We start from the raw sequence: 18,919 nt of genomic DNA, 5'->3' as shown, positions 1-18,919 counted from the left end.
TACAAACGACCGGCGGATTCTTCACTAGACGAGAGCAGGAGCGGGAGCGAAGGTCCGGAAGCCTAAGACGCCCTCGGTCACGACAGAGTCCGAAGAGCATCACAACCTCCCACGGCGAGACGCGTCGGAATTTTATTCTAGGACCCGGCAGCCGATCCGCTTGGCTTCGTCGGACCCGACTGTCCTTGTGACCACTACCGATGCGCCGAAGACGATGATATCACGCACCAGGGCGATCCGGACGGGGAGGAAAGGTTCTGGCTATCCAACATGGAGGATCCGCGCGAGCGTCCGGACATTCCGGACTGCATGCGCGCGGAGATGATGAGGATCTGGGCGCGCGAGGGTGTCCTTGCCGTCCCGCGCCGCCCGCAGGCCGAGCTGCTCAGGCAGATGCTCGTGAAGGGGTGGGAGAGGCCGCTGTTGCGCGAGGAGGCGCTGCGGTTGCTGCCATGGGAGGATGATGAGCGGGCGGTGGATGGGAGGGTGGTGTCTGTGGATGGAAGCGAGAAGGAGAGGATTGAGGGGACGGATGATGATGATGGTGGTGGTGGTAGTGGCAGCGGCGGTAGAGAAGGTGAGGAGGGAGTGCGTTATGTGTATCAGGAGTTGAGGCACCTCGTGGTGAACTCGGTCATGTACGATTATCAGGTTGGGAGAGGCCGCCCCGGCTCCAGCCGGATTATCAACTTGCATGGCAACACGTTCGCTGTCCCGACCCCGGATTCCGAAGTTTCCGCTCCTTGGGGCTCAGGCGAGCTTGAGATCGAGCGCAGGAGGTGCGCGATAGGGCTGCGTTGGGATGCCCTCGAGAAGCTCGAGACGTTGTGCCTCGACCTGCGCGGCTACAGCCTTCGGAGGTGGCCGTCATGTATCAAATGGGAGGAGGTGGAGCAACTGGCCCGGGCTTTGCAGGGAAAAGGGTTGGGGTTGTTAGTCCTGGCGGGTTTGAGGTCGTACGGGCTGTTTCCCGGGCCCGAGCCTCTTGAGTTTGGCGAGGGTGGGCTTGCGGGTGGGAAGTGGTTGCAGATGTTTGAAGGCGCGGTGAGGCCCGGCGGGAGGATCGTGCTGGTGGACGGGTGCGACATGTGGATGGATGAGCCTGTAGTTGTGGGGCATGCCTTTGTACGGGCCAACGGCACAATTGCTCCCATGGAGCTTTGGGTCTGAGAGAGGGATCGCATGAGGATTCTTTACCCGGCTGCTTAAACATTGGGAGACCTGCCATGGAGAGCCGCGGCCAGGTCAGGGTTGTGTTTGGGAGATTACGTGCTGTGGGATACGAAGTGACTGTACAATGTGGAAGAGCGTATCAGGGTAGATATGCATTTCTTGAAGATGCCTACTTGCTGTATTTTTGTTTGTTTGCTTTTCTTCACATGTTCTGGGTTTGTCGTCGTGGTGTAAGCCAACGGCCTAGTCATTCAGTTATGTGTGCGACGGACGGGGTCACTTTTCTGGTTGGCAGTCCGGCCCAACAACTGTCCGGTGGCATAAATACAGTAAGGTATGGTCGACTCAGCCACAGCATGACTAGGGCTCTCACCTATAAAAGAAAACCGAGCATGCCTCACCTACCTGGCTTGAGAAAAAGTTAACTTGAGACCAACGGCACACCTTCACGGTCACATCAACAACAATAACACCAAATCAGACCTTAGCCACCATGTCACCGCCCAACCCTACAGATCCGAGTCTCAGCATGAATCCAACCGACACCTCAACCTCCCCTCCCTCGTCTCCAAACAATGGCACCACCACCACCACCACCTCCTCCTCCTCCTCCTCCTCCTCCTCCTCCTCCTCGCCATCTTCCAAACCCAACCCGACTCTGCCCCTGGAAATCCTCCTCCACATCTTCCGGCACTTCCTCACCCTACCCCCGCGCTGTGCCCTCTCCCTGTTTTGCCGGGACCAACCGCTCTGCCAGCAACCCGGAGAACCAAACAAGAATTATTTTGCCGAGCACTACTCGTCCTGGGACGGACCGTGGCGCAGGCTACGCATGGACATCTACACTCTCCCGTCGCCCGACGCCGCCTACGGCAGCAGAGGCAAGGTGGCGACCAGGTTTGGGCACTGGAACGGCTCGAGCGACGTCGAGTGGGTGTGCAAGCACGGCTGGGAGGGCAGCGGGGGTGGGTTTTGGGTGACGCCGATGTGGGATCCGCGAGACGTGGACGAGCTGAAAGGGATGCCGAACTGGCTGATGGCAGAGCTGCTCAAGATGTGGGCGCGCGAGTCGGCCATGGTGGTGCCGACGGTGAGGACGATCGAGTTGTGGAATTGTACGTATAAAAAGGGCGACAAGAAGGGGGAATTTCTTTTCAGGGAGGAGTGGGCGTTGGAGTTGTTGCCTTGGAAGGATGATGTGGTTGGCGAGGATGGGAGGTGGATGTCGTATTTTGATGACAAGAAGGTGTTGATACACGGAGAGGACGGAGGGAGGGTTACGACGGATGGGGGTGATGGGGCCAGTGAAAAGGCGCCGACATACCTGTGGTCGCATGTCAGACACCTGTTCGTGACGTCGACGGTGTATGATCATTACAACTTTGTGGCCGAAGAGGCGCGGCTGATGGCCGTCCTCGGCCTGCGATGGGACGCTCTTGAGCAGCTCGAGACTCTTTGCATTGATCTGCGCGGGTATGGGCTCTTTCAGGAAAACGAGATTGACTTCATGTCACCAGAAGATGTGATGGAGTTTGCACGGGCTCTTCAGGGGAAGCAATTGCGGCTGCTGGTCATCGCGGGACTGAGGTCATACGAAAAGAGCTATCCCGACCCACCGGAGCCTCTCAGGATTGACGAGGTTGAGCAGGCGGAATGGGATGAAGAGAAGAGTGTCTGGGTGACGTCCAAGCAAGAGGGAGTGATCAACTGGTGGAAGACGTTTGAGGGCGCAATGAGACCGGATGGGAGGATTGTGCTTGTGGATGGTCGTTGGTATAATCAGGAGGAGGCTGCGGCGGCGTATAGGCTGGAGATGCTGGAGAGGGAGAGGCAGAGGTAGATTGAGAGGATGGAGAGGGAAAGGCCGAGGGAGAACCAAGGAGCCTAATCATGAGCGGCATGCTTTGTAATAAGGAGATACCTATATCATGGACCTGGCTTATAGACGTAGACCCGGTCCTCCATAGTTGCCCAGGATAATATCTCGGCGACAAGGGTCGACTACACCACCACCTACACAGATACCGTGTCTATCATCGACACCTCCAGGAAGTTGGTGATTTCAGAGCATACTGTGTAGGTAGGCTGAGGCTAGGCGGCACGGGCCGATGCTGTGGCGGGGCACACAGCGCTGACAGCAGAATGCGACTAGGGCCCGTCGCCTTGTTTTGATTGGCGGTGGATAGGGCTGCATGCAGCTGGCATATGCATGGTGTTGTTGGCAACGACCACGCGAACGAGCCAGAAGCGAGCTGTGTCTCGTGGTGGCGGTTTGTCATTGGGCATCAGACAGATGCCAGAATATGGTCCAAGGTGCACCAGCTAGGTACCCAACTTGCGGTGTATTATTGAGGCCTATGTGAGGGCGCCGCAGGAACAGCTCTGCTGATGAAATGCCTGCAAGGCGATGAGGCTTGTGAGTCCAGGGGTTATCGGAGGGAGTCCTCAAGTTCTGGACCGCGTACTCCAAAGCGACACCTCTTCATTTCGAGATGGACCCTTTTCCCCGATGCCCTTGCAACAACAGTTCACTTTTTTTTTGTCCTCCTCTGAGTAGGTACTCTGAGTACGGGGTGGGGGTCCAATGCTAACTAAGCAAATCAGGTGGTTGGACTCGTACCCAAGGCTGTGAGGTGTCCAGACTCTCCAGACGTCGTGATCTTACAGGCTGCTTGGTTCATTCTCCTTGACTCTTAATCCACCCCATTCCCGACCCAGTGATACTCTGGAGAATTTCAAGGCGGCGAATCAGCTGCTTCACTAAACTTCCATGGCTCCGGCGAATATACCTTAATTTTGCCTTCCGGCAATACTTTGTCGTCGACAACATCAGTCACCTTTCACGAGAGCCGCCCACACATCAGACCGGCTTGAGACGGCCAGCTAGCCACCATGCCATCCTTCTTTGGGCGGCTGGTGAGCAGCCTCCAGGGGCACTGGAACCAGGACCGCGACCGGGATCAAGTCAAGGATCGAACCTGGGATCGAGACCGGAACTATCAAGGGAATCCTCCTCCTCGGGACGGAGACCGATACCAGTACCCAGACAAGGGTCGAGGCCGAGACTATCGAGACCATCGGGCAGCTCAACACCAAGACCAAGCCCGTCAAGAACGAAACTATCTGAGGCGCCGGAGCCGGGTTCGCGACCAGGATCAGAACCGAGATCGAACCTGGGATCGAGACCGGGAACGTCATGGACATCGGCATCTGAGCAGAGACCGAGATGGGGTTCGAGCCGGGGACCGAGACCGGGACTATCCGGAGTACCGGCGCCAGGACCGGGATCCGGGCCGAGAGCGAGATCGGGATCGGATGCGGGACCGAGATCCGGAACGACCCCGGGATGAATATCGGGATCGAGATCGGGACCACCAGGAGCACCGGCGCCAGGAACGGGACCCGGGCCGGGACTTGGGTCGAGACCGAGATCGGGAGCGGGATCGAGACCGTGAACGAACCCGGGATGACCACCGGGATCGAGACCGGGCTCACAAGAGACGCGAATCTCCACACAAATCTCGACATGTCGAAGAACCTAAGACATGTCCACCCATTCCTGTGCCGCATCATGACGTCTCCGACTGTCAGAACCAGAACCAGACCCGGTCCCATCCCACCTCCGCCACCCTGTCCCTCAAACCCCTCGATCCCCGAGACATCAGCTTCACAATGAAAACGGTATCAGGAACCATGACTCTCGCCGACGTCGACTGCTGTATGCGTCGCGAATACGAGCGGCGTCAGCTCCCCATATCGGCGACCACCGTCTTGACGCTGTACGACTCACACTTTCGTCCGCTGCCTCGCGACCCTGACACGGTCATCCCCGTCCCCCGTACTCTCACGGCTTGGTATCGCCTGACGACAGCGGCATCAGCGGCAGAGCACCACACGCCGCGCTGGAAGTTTACTCGCCGGGGCGATTACCGCGAGAGGTCGCTGGAGGGTCCGTTTTGGGATGGTTTACGACAGGCCATCGAGGCGGGAGAGACGGTTATGGAGCTCAAGAGGCGGATCGCTCGCCACATGGGAATCGCGGACGAGAATTGCGTTGTGCTTGTCGCGCGGGACGGGATTCGTAGGGGCACGTTGCATGGAAATGTGAGTCTTCACCTCCCTAGCCATCCATCCCGATTCATCTCCAGCATATAGAATTAGGACATGACAACTAACCATCCCTAACCTCACCAGCACTGGACCCTCCGCCACCTCCGCACAACCTGGCTCTGCCGCTGGCTCACTATCGACACCGTCCCCCCCAAGGGCTACGTCACCCTCCGCGGCTTCAACGGGGCAGAGTACATGTGGTATCCCAAAGCCTCCGATCTCTCCACCACCACCAACCCTGACGCCAACCCCAACACCCCAACACCCCTTCCACGCTTCACCGCCGGCTTCCTCCCCACCTACCTCACCACGCGCATCCTCCAGCGCGTCCACCGGCGCGACCGCACCGCCCTCCTCCTCCACCCGAGCTGCTCCGTCCGCCTGCTGCAACACTCGCGCGAGGTCCTTCCGCGCGACGTCCTCGAGTGGAGCGGCACGTACGACTTCGAGCTGGCCGAGCGCTCGTTGCTGCGCGCCTTCCTGCGCGAGGAGGCCTGGCTGCAGCGCGCCGACCAGACGTGCGGGCTGTGCGTCGACGACAAGAAGCGCGCCGACATGGTCCTGTGGCGGGTCGCGGCGGGGTGTAAGGAGCATGCCGACGAGTGCTGTAAGGAGTGCATGGCCGAGTATCTGCGGCTGTCGCTCGAGTCGGGCGGGTGGGAGAGGTTACGGTGTCCGATGTGCGGCGCCGGGATGGGGTGGGAGGATGTCAAGATGGGTGCGGACCGAGAGGTGTTTGAGAGGTTTGATGAGCTGGTGACGCGCGCGGAGCTGGGGAGGATGGAGGGGTTTTATTGGTGTCTGAATTCGGGGTGTAAGTCGGGGCAGATATTAGCGGAGGATGGGGAGTGTAGTGCTGGTGGTGAGTTTAGGTGTGTGGAGTGTAAGGAGAGGTATTGTGTCCGGCATACCATGCCGTGGCATGAGGGGGAGACGTGCGAAGAGTATGACCAGAGGATGGGTAAGAGGGAGAGGGACGAGGAATTGTCGAGACAAGTGGCGGAGATGGGGACGATGGCGTGTCCCGGGTGTAAGAGGCCGATCATGAAGGAGGAGGGGTGTAACCATATACGATGTAAGTCACCATCCCTCGACATGACGGTGTTGGTCTGGGTCACTTCACCGACGTCATCCTGCCGGACGAACAAGCACTGACTGACATGAATATAGGTGTCTGTGGAAGCGAGTGGTGCTACCGCTGTGGCGGTTTATACGTTACAGACGCGAGGGGACGCAGTCGCTGTAACCATCAGCCTGACTGCCCGACCCAGATACGAATTACAGAATGGCCAGTCCGCCCGCCAACACCGTTAGAAGACTTTAGTGCTACTAATGACGCTCAACCCGAAGAGATCAGAATGGCTGCTACGACTAGAACAACCGATGCCGAGCCTGGAGGCTTGGGAATGGCTTCTGTAAAGACTAGCAACAACAATGAGGAACCCGGGAAGCTCGATGACAGAAACCCGGCACCATGGCCTCTGCTAGAGCCGCGCCGGCCAAGCGTCGTCAATAATGTCTCCAATTTCGCGACGACCGCCACCACCACAATGAACAATATCAACCTGGACATGGGAAGGAGAAGCGACGGTGGCATTCTGGCTCCTCCGTCGCGTCCGGCTTGGCCACCCGGAGGCCAGGCAAACCTGCCCGTAACGCCGTCAACGTCATTGAGGCTTAACCCTCGGCGACGGGCGAGACGGAGGACTCTGAGCGAGCTGGACCAGCAGAGGCCGGCACTGGCACCGAGGTCGGGACCTGCGCAAAAGTCGGCGCCGGTGATAGGGTCGGTGAGAGTTTAGAATAACTACTAACCTAGGTCCTTGATATGTGATGGTTAATTCAAGCTGGAATGTCAATGTCCCTTGGACAGGACAATATCAAAGACACTGCCCTGGAGAGATGTTGGATCCAGGGCAAGATGTTCAACTTTGGAGTTGTACGTAAGGTAGTGAGGCCATGCAGAGAACTTGTGCGTCAAAATGTGGTTCCACGCATGACGTCGGCCAAGCTGAGACATGTCCACAGGGCGCATAAACCATCGCATGGAGAATCTTGGGGTCAGAGGATAGGGCTGACTTAGCAGGGCGGCTGCGAAGAATACACTAGCATTGTGAGCTGCCCGTGTCAATAGAGTCCAGTACCGTACTCCGTCGTAGTAGGCGGCACGTGTTGTTGTTCACTGATCTGTCTGGAATGTTTTACGGGCGCTTCCAGGTAGTCGGGTGACACTCGATTCAGGGGAGGCGCTTGGAAGGAGGGCCAGACCAGACTACCTACCAAGTATCCATAGTGGCGAGAGTCTCCGGAGGAGAAGGGCGGCTAGTTTACGGAGGACGGGAGTTGCACTACTCGGTACAGACGGAGGAATGGAGCACAAAGAGCCCTCGTGAGAAAAAGATTTTTTTTCTTTGTTGTCGTCGAGCTGCAATTGTCGTTGCATCAAGCAGCTTGCCGAGTTTGTGGTGTTGCTGTCAAGGTAACCCTTTCAAAACAATGTTTCGACGATCAAACACATCAACCCCAGACTTGGAGCCTCGCTCTGTACCCGAGCACCCGGTGGTGTGATGCGGGAACGAGGGAGCTCCCGCCACGTTCCAGGCCTGTTTGACGACATGTCGGCATGTCAATTTCCGGGAGTCATCAAAAACATTTTTTGTGCAGTGTACGACATAGTTACGTAGGACAGGCGTGACGCTGGTGATGGAGGATGGAGTTGAGGTTGGTAACCATTCCGGACTGGACATGGTTTGGCTTGTCCTACCTATCCACAAGTCCCCAATGATCACGTGATCTGAGCACAGGTCCCGCCCCGTCGCTTGCAGAGTGGACCCTGCTCATCTTGCCGCCCCCAGATTCCCCACGACACCTTATCGGAAGCGACATCACTTGCCTACCAGGTGCTGCTCCTATCAATTTCGTCCAGGGCTTTTTGGTGGCTTGCATGGTCAATTGGCATGGCTTGCACGGGCTGAGCATTCATCACATCCAAAATCCCATCACAAACATGTCGGCGATGATCATAGTCTACAGAATCATTTTCTTTTCCAACAGCCTCAGGATGTCTGATGACGAAGAGGGATGAATTGCAAGCTCATGGAAGACCGTTGAAGCAGCAGGTCGAGGTTGCACTGCGACCGTTTTTTTCCCGTTGCAAAAAAGCACCACGATGCCACATGATGCCACATCGCAATCACCCATCATCAACCCCACGCGGCAGACACAACCTTAGCGCACTTTCTTAAACAGCACCGCGGTCATCTGCTGTTCGGCGAGTGTGTTCCGTGGCGCAACTGCAGGAACAAATGCAAAATGCAGGAACAACAAGACATTCCGTCCATCGCAATCTGGAATCAATATCGAAGCGCCCGGCCATGTTCCTGGGCGATTCGACACGGGAAATTACCGACAATGTGAGGTTATGTACAACCTAGGTTCACCAGATTACTTCGTCATGCGCCCGTCCAAGCTGCCTCGTGCGCCCTAGCTAGATGGAATTCCTCAACCCCAGCGATCTTCTTGTTCCCTGCTTGTGAACGGCACGCGATGGTAGCTTGGGCGTCTGTCCCTCTGCTCCCTCAGGTCCTCCTCCCTCCCACCTCCACGATGCGGCGGCGAGACGCAGGAGGTAACCCGTCGGCAGTGTGCATATCCTCGGGAGCTGTCATGATTGGCCGCCACGCACTTCTTACACCTTTCAGCATCTGCAAGGCACGCAGCCATTGAGCGACGGTGTTGTGCTCTCTGCTTTGTGCTGCTCGAGGCCCTCCCCGTTGAGGGAGTCCGCGTCCAAGCCGCCAACCCCTGGCTCTCCCAGATGGCGTTGCCCCATCCCCCGCCGCCCCTGTCACTCCTTGCCCGATGTGGCCTGGGATGCAACACTTGCAGCTGGTTCGGGCAAGTCGCCGGCGCTAACGGGCTGCCGATGCACGGATCCAATGGACGCCTGTGTCTCCTTTTTGGACGCCGACTGGCTCGCTGGCTCCCTTTCTCTCGCTCAGTTCCTCGCAGTTCCCAAGAACAGAGAAGGTCGCCCTTCGCTGTCGCGTTGCCGATGTGTTAATGTGCGAATTAATTTTGCGACTGTCTCCTTGGGGCCAATCGACGAGACGGGGCTAATCGGGGACAAAGGTTGTATGAATGCCACCATGGCTTCTCCCGCCGATATGCCCGAGGAGGCTTCTCATGCTATCATTCCATCATCGTCGTTCCCATCCTTTTCGTCACCCTCATCGTCATCGCCGCTATCAGCCTCTCACGGCACCGCCAGGACCCCCCTCCCCGTTGTCCCCGAGATCTCGGAATCTGACACGCAACCTGCTGCTTCGTCCGAAGTAGACGGCTCGCCACCACCGTCGCGCTCGGGCCCCCACGCACCTCAAGAGCAGCAGCAGCAGCAGCAGCAGCAGCAGCAGCAGCAGCAGCAGCAGCAGCAGCAGCAGCAACACCTCCTGTCACGGCCCGGTTTTGAAACATTCGAAACATTTGCCCACCCGGACGTCTTCCCGGAGCGGCCTCTGCCGAGCCCACGCGCCGTCCGGTCTTTCAGCCTGGCCCAGATCTCCGGTCCTGTCAAGCGGAAGCCGCTCTCATCTACAGCATCTCCCGCTGCCGTTCGCTTCTCCAAAGGCTCCGCCGCCTATGCCGACCTCCTCTCCGAGGACCTGCCCCGGCCCGAGCAGCGATTTGCCCGGTCCTTCTCTGTCGACAGCCCGACCCTTTACGAGTTCCCTGGAGAGCGAGCTCTGTTGCCCAAGGCTTTTGCCGCCGCCAACAACACCACCCCCAGTGCGCTGAGCGTAACCGAGGAGTGGTGCGCGAGCCCGGTAGCCAGTGTACCGTAAGTTTCCAACTTCTTTTTCCAGTTTCGAACTGACTCGCATGCCGTACAAAATGACGGGAGGACCAACACGTCCGGTGTTATTGCACGGCTAAAATGGTGGCAATATTGGACTAACCCGGTTTTCTCTTCCCCAGATCCTCTCCCGTGTCTGTCACTTCCGCCAGTCCGGCAATTGGCGTGGGAGACGTGCAATTTCGAAATACGGTGGGTGAGCATCCTGCTGCGACTCAGCTTTCGCCGGTGCACCCCTCTGCCGACTCGGAGAGTTTGGCCATTCGCAGCGAGTCTCCGGCCCCGTACGAGATTGACGACTTGTACTCCGTGCCCGACTCGCCCAAGTCAGCCGACGACGGAGAGAAGCCTGTGACCCCTACTGTTGAGAGTCCTGCCGGAAGGATCATGTCTCTCTTTTCACGAAAGGCACCCCCTCCACAACTTAACCTTCAGACATCCAACACGAGGGACGTTCCACCGGGCCCGGCAACCGCGTCGCCTCTCGATCCCAGCTATCTGAACAACAAGCCATTACCCAAGTCGCCGGCGTCATCCAAGCTCAGCGCCTTCTTTGGCTGGGCCACCTCGCCATCGCCGAGCGCCGTCACCGATTACTCGGACCAGAGTTTCTCTCCCATCCCCTCGCCCGAGTCGTCGCCCAAGCAGACGGCTGGCGCGAGACCCGAGTCTTACGCGGCTCGGCCTGACTCTCAGCCCCGACAGTCACTACCCAATGCGGCCCAGTCGAACCCGTTACAGTACTGTGAAAAGTTTCTTCAAACACCACCCGCCAATAACGCCCCCTCATCGTTGAACGAGCTTGAAGAGATGGAGGACGAATTGAAGGCGATTAGCGCCGAATTGGCGTCGTCCATCCGGCGCGAGATGGATCTCGAGGACCTGGTGGAAAGGTTACAAGAGCAGATCAACAACCCGCAGGCGCCAGGGAAGCGTACTAGTGATTACTTCTCCGACTCGGGTTACAGCTCAGCCCGGTTTAGCGACTACGATCAGAGCAAAGAGGAGATTGCGCAGATCCAGCGCAGGGCAGAGCAGGAAAAGGCTCAATTACGTCTTGAGCTAACCAACAAGCTGCAAGAGGAGCGCTCGAGGCGGCGCGTCCTCGACCAGCAAATACAAGAACTCTCCAAAAAGGCTGCGCAGTTCGATACAGCCCAGCTCAACAATGCCGACGTCAACGAGCGGATCAAGGAGCTCGAGAACACATGCGAGGACCTGCGCCGGAGGTTATCTGAGGAGCAAGCCGCCAAGAGCAACTTTGAGGATCTTCTCGGCGTGCTCCGCGGCGAGCTGCAGACCACGTCTAGCGAGCGCGACAACCTCCGCGACGAGGTGGTTCCCCAGCTGCGGGCTCGCGTCGAGGGTCTTGAGGCCCAGGCCGCCGAGCAAGCCCGCCTTGCCTACGACACGTCCAAGCTGCAGCAGGAACTCCAACTCCTGCGGTCGCAGAACGCCGAGTTGAAGCTTCAAGCACAGCAAGTGCAGCAAGTACAACAGGTGCAACAAGCGCAACAGGCGGGAACGCGCGCGTCCATGGGCCTGGCGCGGTCGGCATCGGTGACATACCGCAACAGCCGGGCGCAGTCCCTCGCGCGGTCCAACTCGACGGCGACGCCGCCCCGGTCGACGGAGCCGCGCGACGTGCTGGCCGAGAGGCTCAAGGACGTCGAGGCGCAGCGGGATGCCCTGCACAGCGCCCTCAAGAGCCTCCTCGAGCGGCAGGAGCTGCAGAACCGCGAGAATGCCAAGAGGATACGGCAGCTCGAGATGGAGCGCGACCGTCTGCTGGCGCAGTCGCCCAAGACGTCGGGCTACGAGCGCGAGGTGTCCAAGCTCCGCGATGAGATCGCCGTCCTGCGCCGCCGCGCCGAAGAGGCGCTGGAGCAGAAGTGGCAGGTTGAGAAGGGCCTGGCGGGTCTCAAGATGGACTTGGACCGCGCCGAGGGTGAGATCGCCACCCTCCGCAGCCTGCTCAAGGAGAAGGACATCCTGATCCCCGAGATCCCCGCCCGGCCGGGCAGCAGCTACAGCGACAGCAGCAACAGCAGCAGCATCAACGCCGGCGAGCCCGTCAGCTCCGAGTCTCTCGAGAAGGCCTACCACGACCTCCAGGCCGCCTACACCGACGCCCTCGAGCGCATCAAGGCTCTGGAGGAGTGCACTCGTCCCGACGAAAAGACGGCCCTCGCCATGCAGCGCCTCGAACAATCCCTCTCCTCGGCCATCGCGGACCGCGACATGGCCCGCAGCGAAGCCGACGCCTACCGCTCGCAAGCCGAGTCCCTGCTCGAGGCCGAGAAGGTGCACCTCGACACGGAACGCTCGCTTGCCGCGCAGCTCGAGGAGTCGGCGCGCCGCGTCGAGGACCTCGCGGCCCAGGTGCGCGCCCAGCTCGAGGCCAACGCCGCCCTCCGCACCCGCCTCGCAGACACCATCGCCCGCGGCGAGGCCGAGCAGCGCATCAACACGCTGCGCATCGCATCCCTGCAGAAGCGCCTGCGCACGCTCGAGGAGCAGGTGGTTGCCGCGCAGACGGCGGCCGAGGAGCGTGTGCAGAAGCACGAGGAGGAAATCACCGCGCTGAAGGCTGCGCATAACGACCAGCTCCAGCGGCTCCGGGACGCCAGGACCCCGTCGCCCAGGGCCAAGGCTTTCCCCGCCGGCGCCGGCCAGCCCAAGTCGCCTCTCTCGCCCATGTTTGCCCTCCGCTCCCCCGGAGCTAGGAGCGTCTCGAGCGCCGCGGGACGGGATCGCTTGTCGATTCCAGGTCAGCTCCTCAGCCCGAGGACTTTCCCGTCGAGCATGCCCTCGTCCCCGCGCTTCGCGCCCCTCGCGTCGCTGCGGCGCCCGTCGACGGCGGCCGGCGCCGACGGATTCGATGCGGCGGCGGCCGCGGCTAGCGAGGAGGATACCGCGGCGCAGGTGGAGGCGCTCAAGCGGCGGGTTGCCGAGCTCGAGGGAGCGCTGGCGTCGGCGGATGCCGAGATGCAGGAGGTGGTGACGCGGATGAGCGAGGCGCAGATCGAGGTGTTGAGGCTCCAGGAGGAGAGGGAGGAGGCGGCGAGGGAGACGAGGAGGTTGAGGAGGGAGCTGGAGGAGGAGAAGGTTAAGGTTTTTGAGGGACGGTTTAGGACTTTGAGCACCGAGGTTAGGTAAATGCCTGGGTAATATCTTGGTTGTTGGTTGAGGGGTTTGCATTGTTGGAGTTGGAAGGTTGGGTTATTCTTTCGGATGGGTTTTGGAATTCATGCCATGTTGGCATCATGATGCCTGTTGAGGTTGGTATACCCGGCGGCATCCTTTTTTTTTTCTTTTGCGTGCCCGTGGACTCGGGTTTGCAATGGCCTGCGGCATTCTTATACGTCTTCTTCCCAGACCAGGTCCACGGTGGCTTGTGTCATGGTATTTGGCTATTGCCTGTTTAACTTGTATACCTTAGTTGTTATTGTTTTTATTAGTTTAGGTTTGGAGATGGGCAGGAGGGAAAGGAGGATAGTAGAGCATGGCGGAGCACGTGGTGGATTGGGCATCTCAGGATGGATTCAGGATGGATTGAACGTGATCATGAGGATCTACGTCTCCATAGTATAAGTCAAGATGTACAAGTATAAAATGTGGAATATTGAGGCATGTTTGCATGGATCTAGCTTTCTGGTTGAGTGGATGTTGGGTGTTTGGTTTCGTGGCGACTGAGTCATGCCGTGCTCTTGACTTCTAAAATTTTGCTCTTGTCAGTAGATGACTCGAAGGAGCTTGCTGCATTGGCTTTGCTGGAAGCAGTGGTGCTCCTGAGGTTGGTGTTTGCAGGTTGCAGGAAAGGGTTAGGGTTAACAAAACACCCCAAACGCTTGTTCTGAAAAACAACAATACCAGCGACTGCACTGCAATCGCAGGACCCTGAAATCGCATTGACCACCGCAGTCAAAAACAATCAATGAACAATGGAAAGCGACTTTTCAATTGTGCAATTGAAGACCGAAACTGTCTACGACTCCAAAATTTTCTATATACCCAACTTTTCGTTTTTTTTCCTTGCATCCTACTCCATCCTCTTCATTTCGCCAAGCTCGGCTGCGTTCTGTTCCAGCGCAACTCCTCCTCGTATTGCGGCAAACTGTGTTACGTACAGTACCTGAACTTGCCCTGGAGGCCTTGACGCTCAACCCCCCTTTCGGTTTACGCCCGCTCGGTCGCGACGCTTCATTCAATTCGACGACCGACGTTCATTTTCCCCTTCCTTCTCACAATCCTCTGTCGCATCGTCTGACGTCGAGCCCAGTGCCCAAAACGATGGCACTGACCGCGTCTCTCGCCCGGCCCCGACGGTCGGACGGTGTCCGCATCACGACGTCACCGGTCGCTCGTAACGCGCACCACCCTCGGCTTCTTGCCAACGCGAAGGCGGATCCCTACCACACAACACCACCTGTTGCTGCTGCTGCACCGCCGACACCGCCCCCGCGCTCCTCCGGTGGTAGCACCACGACCGCCGCTGTCGCTGCGACGACGACTCCGACCGCGAACGTCAATAATACTAATACAAGCAATACCAAGAATGTCGCAAACACCTCGAAACGACGCCATGTCGATATCGCTAAGCCCGAGATCGATCCCGTCGTTGCCAGGAAGTCCAAGTTCGCGACCGACAAGCCCGCGACACCTATTCCTCCTCCCCCGATTCCGCCGCCCTACAACATCAACACCAGCAACTCCACGACTCCTCCTCCTACCGCAGTCGCAAACAAAAAGCGCGCGCTGGATGCTGACGATGCCATTGAAACCGTCGTCGCCAAACGGGCTCGGCTCGCCGACATTGCCGTCGAGATTCCTGCGAAGCCGCCCACCTTCCACGCGCAGTTTCAGGCGGCGACCCCGGTGACTGAGACGACGACGGTGACGGTGTCTTCTGCGCTTCGCCAGTCACAGAGGGCGCAGTCGCCGAAGCCGGTGCCTGCGGAACCTGCGGTTGCAGCCAATGGCTCGACTTCGACGACGTCGACTAGAAGGCAGCGCTCGGTGTCTGCGCAGAGTCAGGAACAGCAGCAGCAAACGAGGAGGACAAGGAACCAACAGCAACAGCAACCACAGCAGCAACAAGAGCAAACGCAGCAAGAGCCGCAATCGTCTTCGGAAGCTGCGCAGACCACTGCCACCACCACAAGGCACCAGAAGAAGGTTGCCAAAGGGCTGAAGAATGAACTGGATAAGCTCTACCAGAACTCGGCCAACCTGGGGGACTATGCCAATGCAGACGGGGCAGCTCCAGCCACCAGGTCTGGTTCGACACAAGAGAATGCCAACGCCGCTGCCGCCGTCGCCGAGCAGACTGGCGGCCGCAAGTTACGGTCGCAGGAGGCTACTTGGTACAAGAGCGAGCTGTCGCAATATTTCCCCGATTATGATGAGGTGATTGGGAATATTCCGAAAGAAACTCGTAAGTTCCATTCTTTCCAAGCATGTTTGAGCGACTGGACTGACAATGCTGCGCAACATCGAGATCTCGTTAACTTCGACACGGCCATTGTAATCGTGCCTGATTTGTCGCCGCAGAGCACATCCGACGAGAAACTCGCGACAGTCCCAACGCCGCCTACATCATGGCCGATCAAGAGCTACGCCGACTCCCTCTACACGGACCTGTGCGACGCGCAGCGCATCGATTTCAGCTTTCTCACTAATAACAGCAGTGCAAGCGTCGGTGCCGGCGGTATTAAGCAGACCCGCTCGACCGGATCCGTAGAGCCAAGCGACGACAACGACCCTGACCCTCTTCCCGACGCCATGTACATCGCGTCTCACAAAAAGCTGGAACGGAACGAGCGCTCGACGCGCAACGCCGAGAGGGCTCGCTCCCTGCACGAGCGCGACCAGATTGCCCGGCTGCTCGACGGGCTGCAAGGGCCGGACTGGCTGCGCACCCTCGGCGTCGGGGGCGCCACCGAGGCCAAGCGCCGCCAGTTCGAGCCTGCGCGCCAGCATTTTATCAAGAACTGCAGGAACGTCCTGGATAAGTTCCGGATGTGGCAGGTCGAGGAGAGGAGGAGGCGCAAGGAGGAGATGGATAAGAAAGCTGCTGCTGCCGCCGCGGCGGAGAATGGCGCCGAGACGGCGGTGGAGGACGAATCTGATGAGCGCGCAACCGTTGCCAACAGCAAAAAGAAAGGACGCGGGACGGCTGCGAAAACAACGGCGGCGGCGCGGAGGAAGGGGACTGCGGCCCGTCGCGGGAAGAAGAATGTTGGCGATCACAGCGACGCCGACAACGAAGGAGAGGGAACCGACGGCGCCGACGATAGCGACGAAGACGCCTCTGTGGCCAAGCAGCTGCGCGAGGAGGCGCTGGCGGCCGAGATTGCGAGGAAGCGACGCCTCGCGGCGCTCAAGGGATGGGAGACCAAGAGGGCCATGAAGGCGGCGGCTGATAAGGAGAAGGAGAAGGCTGCTTCGGCGAAGTCTGGGAGGGGTGCTTCTGCGACGAAGAAAAAGGAGGCTACTGCTATGACTGCTGGGAAGACACAGCCCAAGTCCAAGGCGGCGGTGAAGGGAAAGACGACCAAGAGTGCTGCGCCCAAGACGACGACTACGACGCGCCGCACAAGGACTCGAGTCCAACTGCAGGAGGAAGAGGACAATGGCGAAGACTCGGCCCACGACGCCGACCACGAAGAAGATGATTTCTCCTCAGATGACGAGGACGACCAGCGCCACCAGCGGGGGCGCACCCAACAGCAGCATCCAAAGAAGAGCCAAACCCCGGCGGCTGCAAACAAACCCAAATCCTTTGAGCTCAACCAAGACCATGACCAACCGGAACCCGCCGAGATCACGTCCTTCTTCGCGCGCCGCTACCAGCGCGACGCGGCGCTCAGCCGCAACCGCCGCCGCGGCCGGATTGTCCTCGCCTGGGGCCACCCGGTGCCCGACCCGCCCGAGAGGGAGTTTGCGCTGCCGCCCGAGTGGTGGAGGAGGCGGTTCGGGTTGGAGGTTCCTGACGTTCCTGAGGTTGTTCCTCCTGCACAGGATGTGGGAGAGGAGGGTAATGATGGTCATGATGATGGTGGGAAGGATAAAGAGGAAGAGGAGGAGAGCGGAGTTGTGTCGCGGGTTCGTGGAAGGGGGGCTACGACCTGCCGTGCGGCTGCTGCTGCTGCTCGTCCTGCTCGTGGTGCTGGTGGTGGAGAGGAGAAGACGATGAAGAGGGCTACGAGGAACAGGGGGAGGAGGTATTAGTCGGTTGGTTTCTGGCGGGTTGGTTCCGTTGGTTGGTTTTTGCCTCTTGTTTGTGGTTGTTGATATTGTTATTATTGGGTCGGGGTTGTCAGAGGTTCTATTTCTTCGGGTTTTCTTGTCAGAGTTGGGCAGCCTCGAGAGATCTTTTCTGTTTGAGGTTTTGTCTTTGGCAATTGGGAGGGAGGGCGCGAAGGGAGTTCTGGGACTGGGATCGGGACGGGACCTAAGGGATATTTCAGTGTTTGAGTACAAGAGAAATCACAACAAGACGGAGTAACTATCTCTTGTGAAGCTTGTTTTCTGAGTGACTACTGTTGCTTTGACTTTGCTGGTGTCTGTTTACAAAAAACCACGCATGGCCCAAAAAGGTGGTTGGAGTGGTTGAGGCTGTGGAAGCTTGTGGTAGGTGTTCTTGTTCTTAATAAAGCATATTGACAAGATTTGAACTTAAGGACTGTTGTCTCGGGCTGGGTCAAGCTTGACACATTCAGTTGAACAAGCCTGGATAATAGCTGGGAACCAGCGATGGTAGATACTACCCTGATGAAACGGCCAGCGTTGTCGGTACCTAATGCTTGAGAATAGAAAGAGTGAGCACGGAATGGTTCTTCATCCCAGACATCATTACAGCATGCCTCACCATTACCACATCCAAAGAACCTCCGACTCATTGACCTCAAGTCCAATTTCCATCTGTGTCTGATAAAAATATCCTTCCTCTGTGTCAGTCTCTAGACCTCACCACCCCTCTCGCCCCCTCAAACGTTCATATGTTTGGAACGGAAGCTCAGCGCCGTCCCGTCCCGCCCTGCTGTTGTGTCCCGACAATTCTTGAGACTGCCGCAGGTACCGACATATATACCCACCACCATTTGGTCTGCCACACAGACGTTGTCTCATATACTTGACATACAGTGACACAACCTTCAGCATTGGGCCTCATTCATCAGCCGCCTGGGTGTTTGTGCATAACTACCCAGAACGGGGTATGCTCAGGCAAAAGATAGCACGGTTCATGAGCGAGGGTGTGATAATAAAGGGGGTTTATTATTGATGGTGGACCGTTCCCTCAGTTACGGATCCTTAGCAAAGGAGGGGATGATGGATGGGGTATATCGCTGCCGCTGCCACAATGCAAACAACTAATGTACATGGGGGGTTTCTAAAGATGATGCTCTCTCTCCCAGCTCTCTCTCTCTCTCCTTCCCTGTGCCTGCCAAGTCTAGAGGTGATTACTTGACTCGTGAGTGTTGTGAAAAGTGTAGATGGAACGAGTGAAAGAAGAAGAAAAATAAAAAGATGCTAAAGAAGAAGAAAAGATGCATGCCTGCCTCCCCGCCCGAGGATGATGAGAAGCCCTCCCAGTACTCCGGACTCCTGAGCCACACTCCCGAGTGTCCGTCCGCCCGTTTGTGATGGAAAATGAAACAGAAAAGGGGTATAGAAAAAAAAAAGGAAAGAAAAGAAAAGAAACAAGAAAAAGAAAAGAAAAGGAAAGGAAATGGAAAGAAAATGATGGTGAATCATCGACAGAAACCACTCTTCTGT

The 18,919-nt window shown here is 58.0% G+C and overlaps 7 protein-coding genes across 7 annotated transcripts; 6 read left to right on the top strand and 1 right to left on the bottom strand.

Moving 5' to 3' along the window:
• Window positions 1–270: 270 nt before the first annotated feature.
• Window positions 271–1,170, top strand: VTJ04DRAFT_3659 (uncharacterized protein; the record flags this gene model as incomplete). Its single annotated transcript, XM_069361583.1, has 1 exon — window positions 271–1,170. The coding sequence occupies one exon, from the start codon at window positions 271–273 to the stop codon at window positions 1,168–1,170; it is 900 nt and encodes a 299-aa protein (XP_069222180.1).
• Window positions 1,171–1,666: 496 nt separating this feature from the next.
• VTJ04DRAFT_3658 (uncharacterized protein) lies at window positions 1,667–3,013 on the top strand (the record flags this gene model as incomplete). Its single annotated transcript, XM_069361582.1, has 1 exon — window positions 1,667–3,013. One exon carries the CDS (start codon window positions 1,667–1,669, stop codon window positions 3,011–3,013), a length of 1,347 nt encoding a protein of 448 aa, XP_069222179.1.
• A 1,043-nt stretch (window positions 3,014–4,056) lies between these two features.
• Window positions 4,057–4,746, bottom strand: VTJ04DRAFT_3657 (uncharacterized protein; the record flags this gene model as incomplete). Its single annotated transcript, XM_069361581.1, has 1 exon — window positions 4,057–4,746. One exon carries the CDS (start codon window positions 4,744–4,746, stop codon window positions 4,057–4,059), a length of 690 nt encoding a protein of 229 aa, XP_069222178.1.
• A 99-nt stretch (window positions 4,747–4,845) lies between these two features.
• Window positions 4,846–7,085, top strand: VTJ04DRAFT_3656 (uncharacterized protein; the record flags this gene model as incomplete). Its single annotated transcript, XM_069361580.1, has 3 exons — window positions 4,846–5,277; window positions 5,368–6,358; window positions 6,454–7,085. 3 exons carry the CDS (start codon window positions 4,846–4,848, stop codon window positions 7,083–7,085), a joined length of 2,055 nt encoding a protein of 684 aa, XP_069222177.1.
• A 2,346-nt stretch (window positions 7,086–9,431) lies between these two features.
• Window positions 9,432–13,297, top strand: VTJ04DRAFT_3655 (uncharacterized protein; the record flags this gene model as incomplete). Its single annotated transcript, XM_069361579.1, has 2 exons — window positions 9,432–10,123; window positions 10,261–13,297. 2 exons carry the CDS (start codon window positions 9,432–9,434, stop codon window positions 13,295–13,297), a joined length of 3,729 nt encoding a protein of 1,242 aa, XP_069222176.1.
• Window positions 13,298–13,404: 107 nt separating this feature from the next.
• Window positions 13,405–13,732, top strand: VTJ04DRAFT_3654 (uncharacterized protein; the record flags this gene model as incomplete). Its single annotated transcript, XM_069361578.1, has 2 exons — window positions 13,405–13,543; window positions 13,605–13,732. The coding sequence occupies 2 exons, from the start codon at window positions 13,405–13,407 to the stop codon at window positions 13,730–13,732; spliced, it is 267 nt and encodes an 88-aa protein (XP_069222175.1).
• A 699-nt stretch (window positions 13,733–14,431) lies between these two features.
• Window positions 14,432–17,371, top strand: VTJ04DRAFT_3653 (uncharacterized protein; the record flags this gene model as incomplete). Its single annotated transcript, XM_069361577.1, has 2 exons — window positions 14,432–15,575; window positions 15,639–17,371. 2 exons carry the CDS (start codon window positions 14,432–14,434, stop codon window positions 17,369–17,371), a joined length of 2,877 nt encoding a protein of 958 aa, XP_069222174.1.
• Between the last annotated feature and the right edge of the window lie 1,548 nt (window positions 17,372–18,919).

The sequence above is a fragment of the Mycothermus thermophilus genome (assembly GCF_041956435.1).
Source record: "Mycothermus thermophilus strain CBS 625.91 unplaced genomic scaffold VTJ04scaffold_2, whole genome shotgun sequence".
NCBI classification, from domain to species: domain Eukaryota; kingdom Fungi; phylum Ascomycota; class Sordariomycetes; order Sordariales; family Chaetomiaceae; genus Mycothermus; species Mycothermus thermophilus.
The sequence above is the reverse complement of the archived record's forward strand: the minus strand, read 5'-3'. Positions and strand labels throughout refer to the sequence as shown.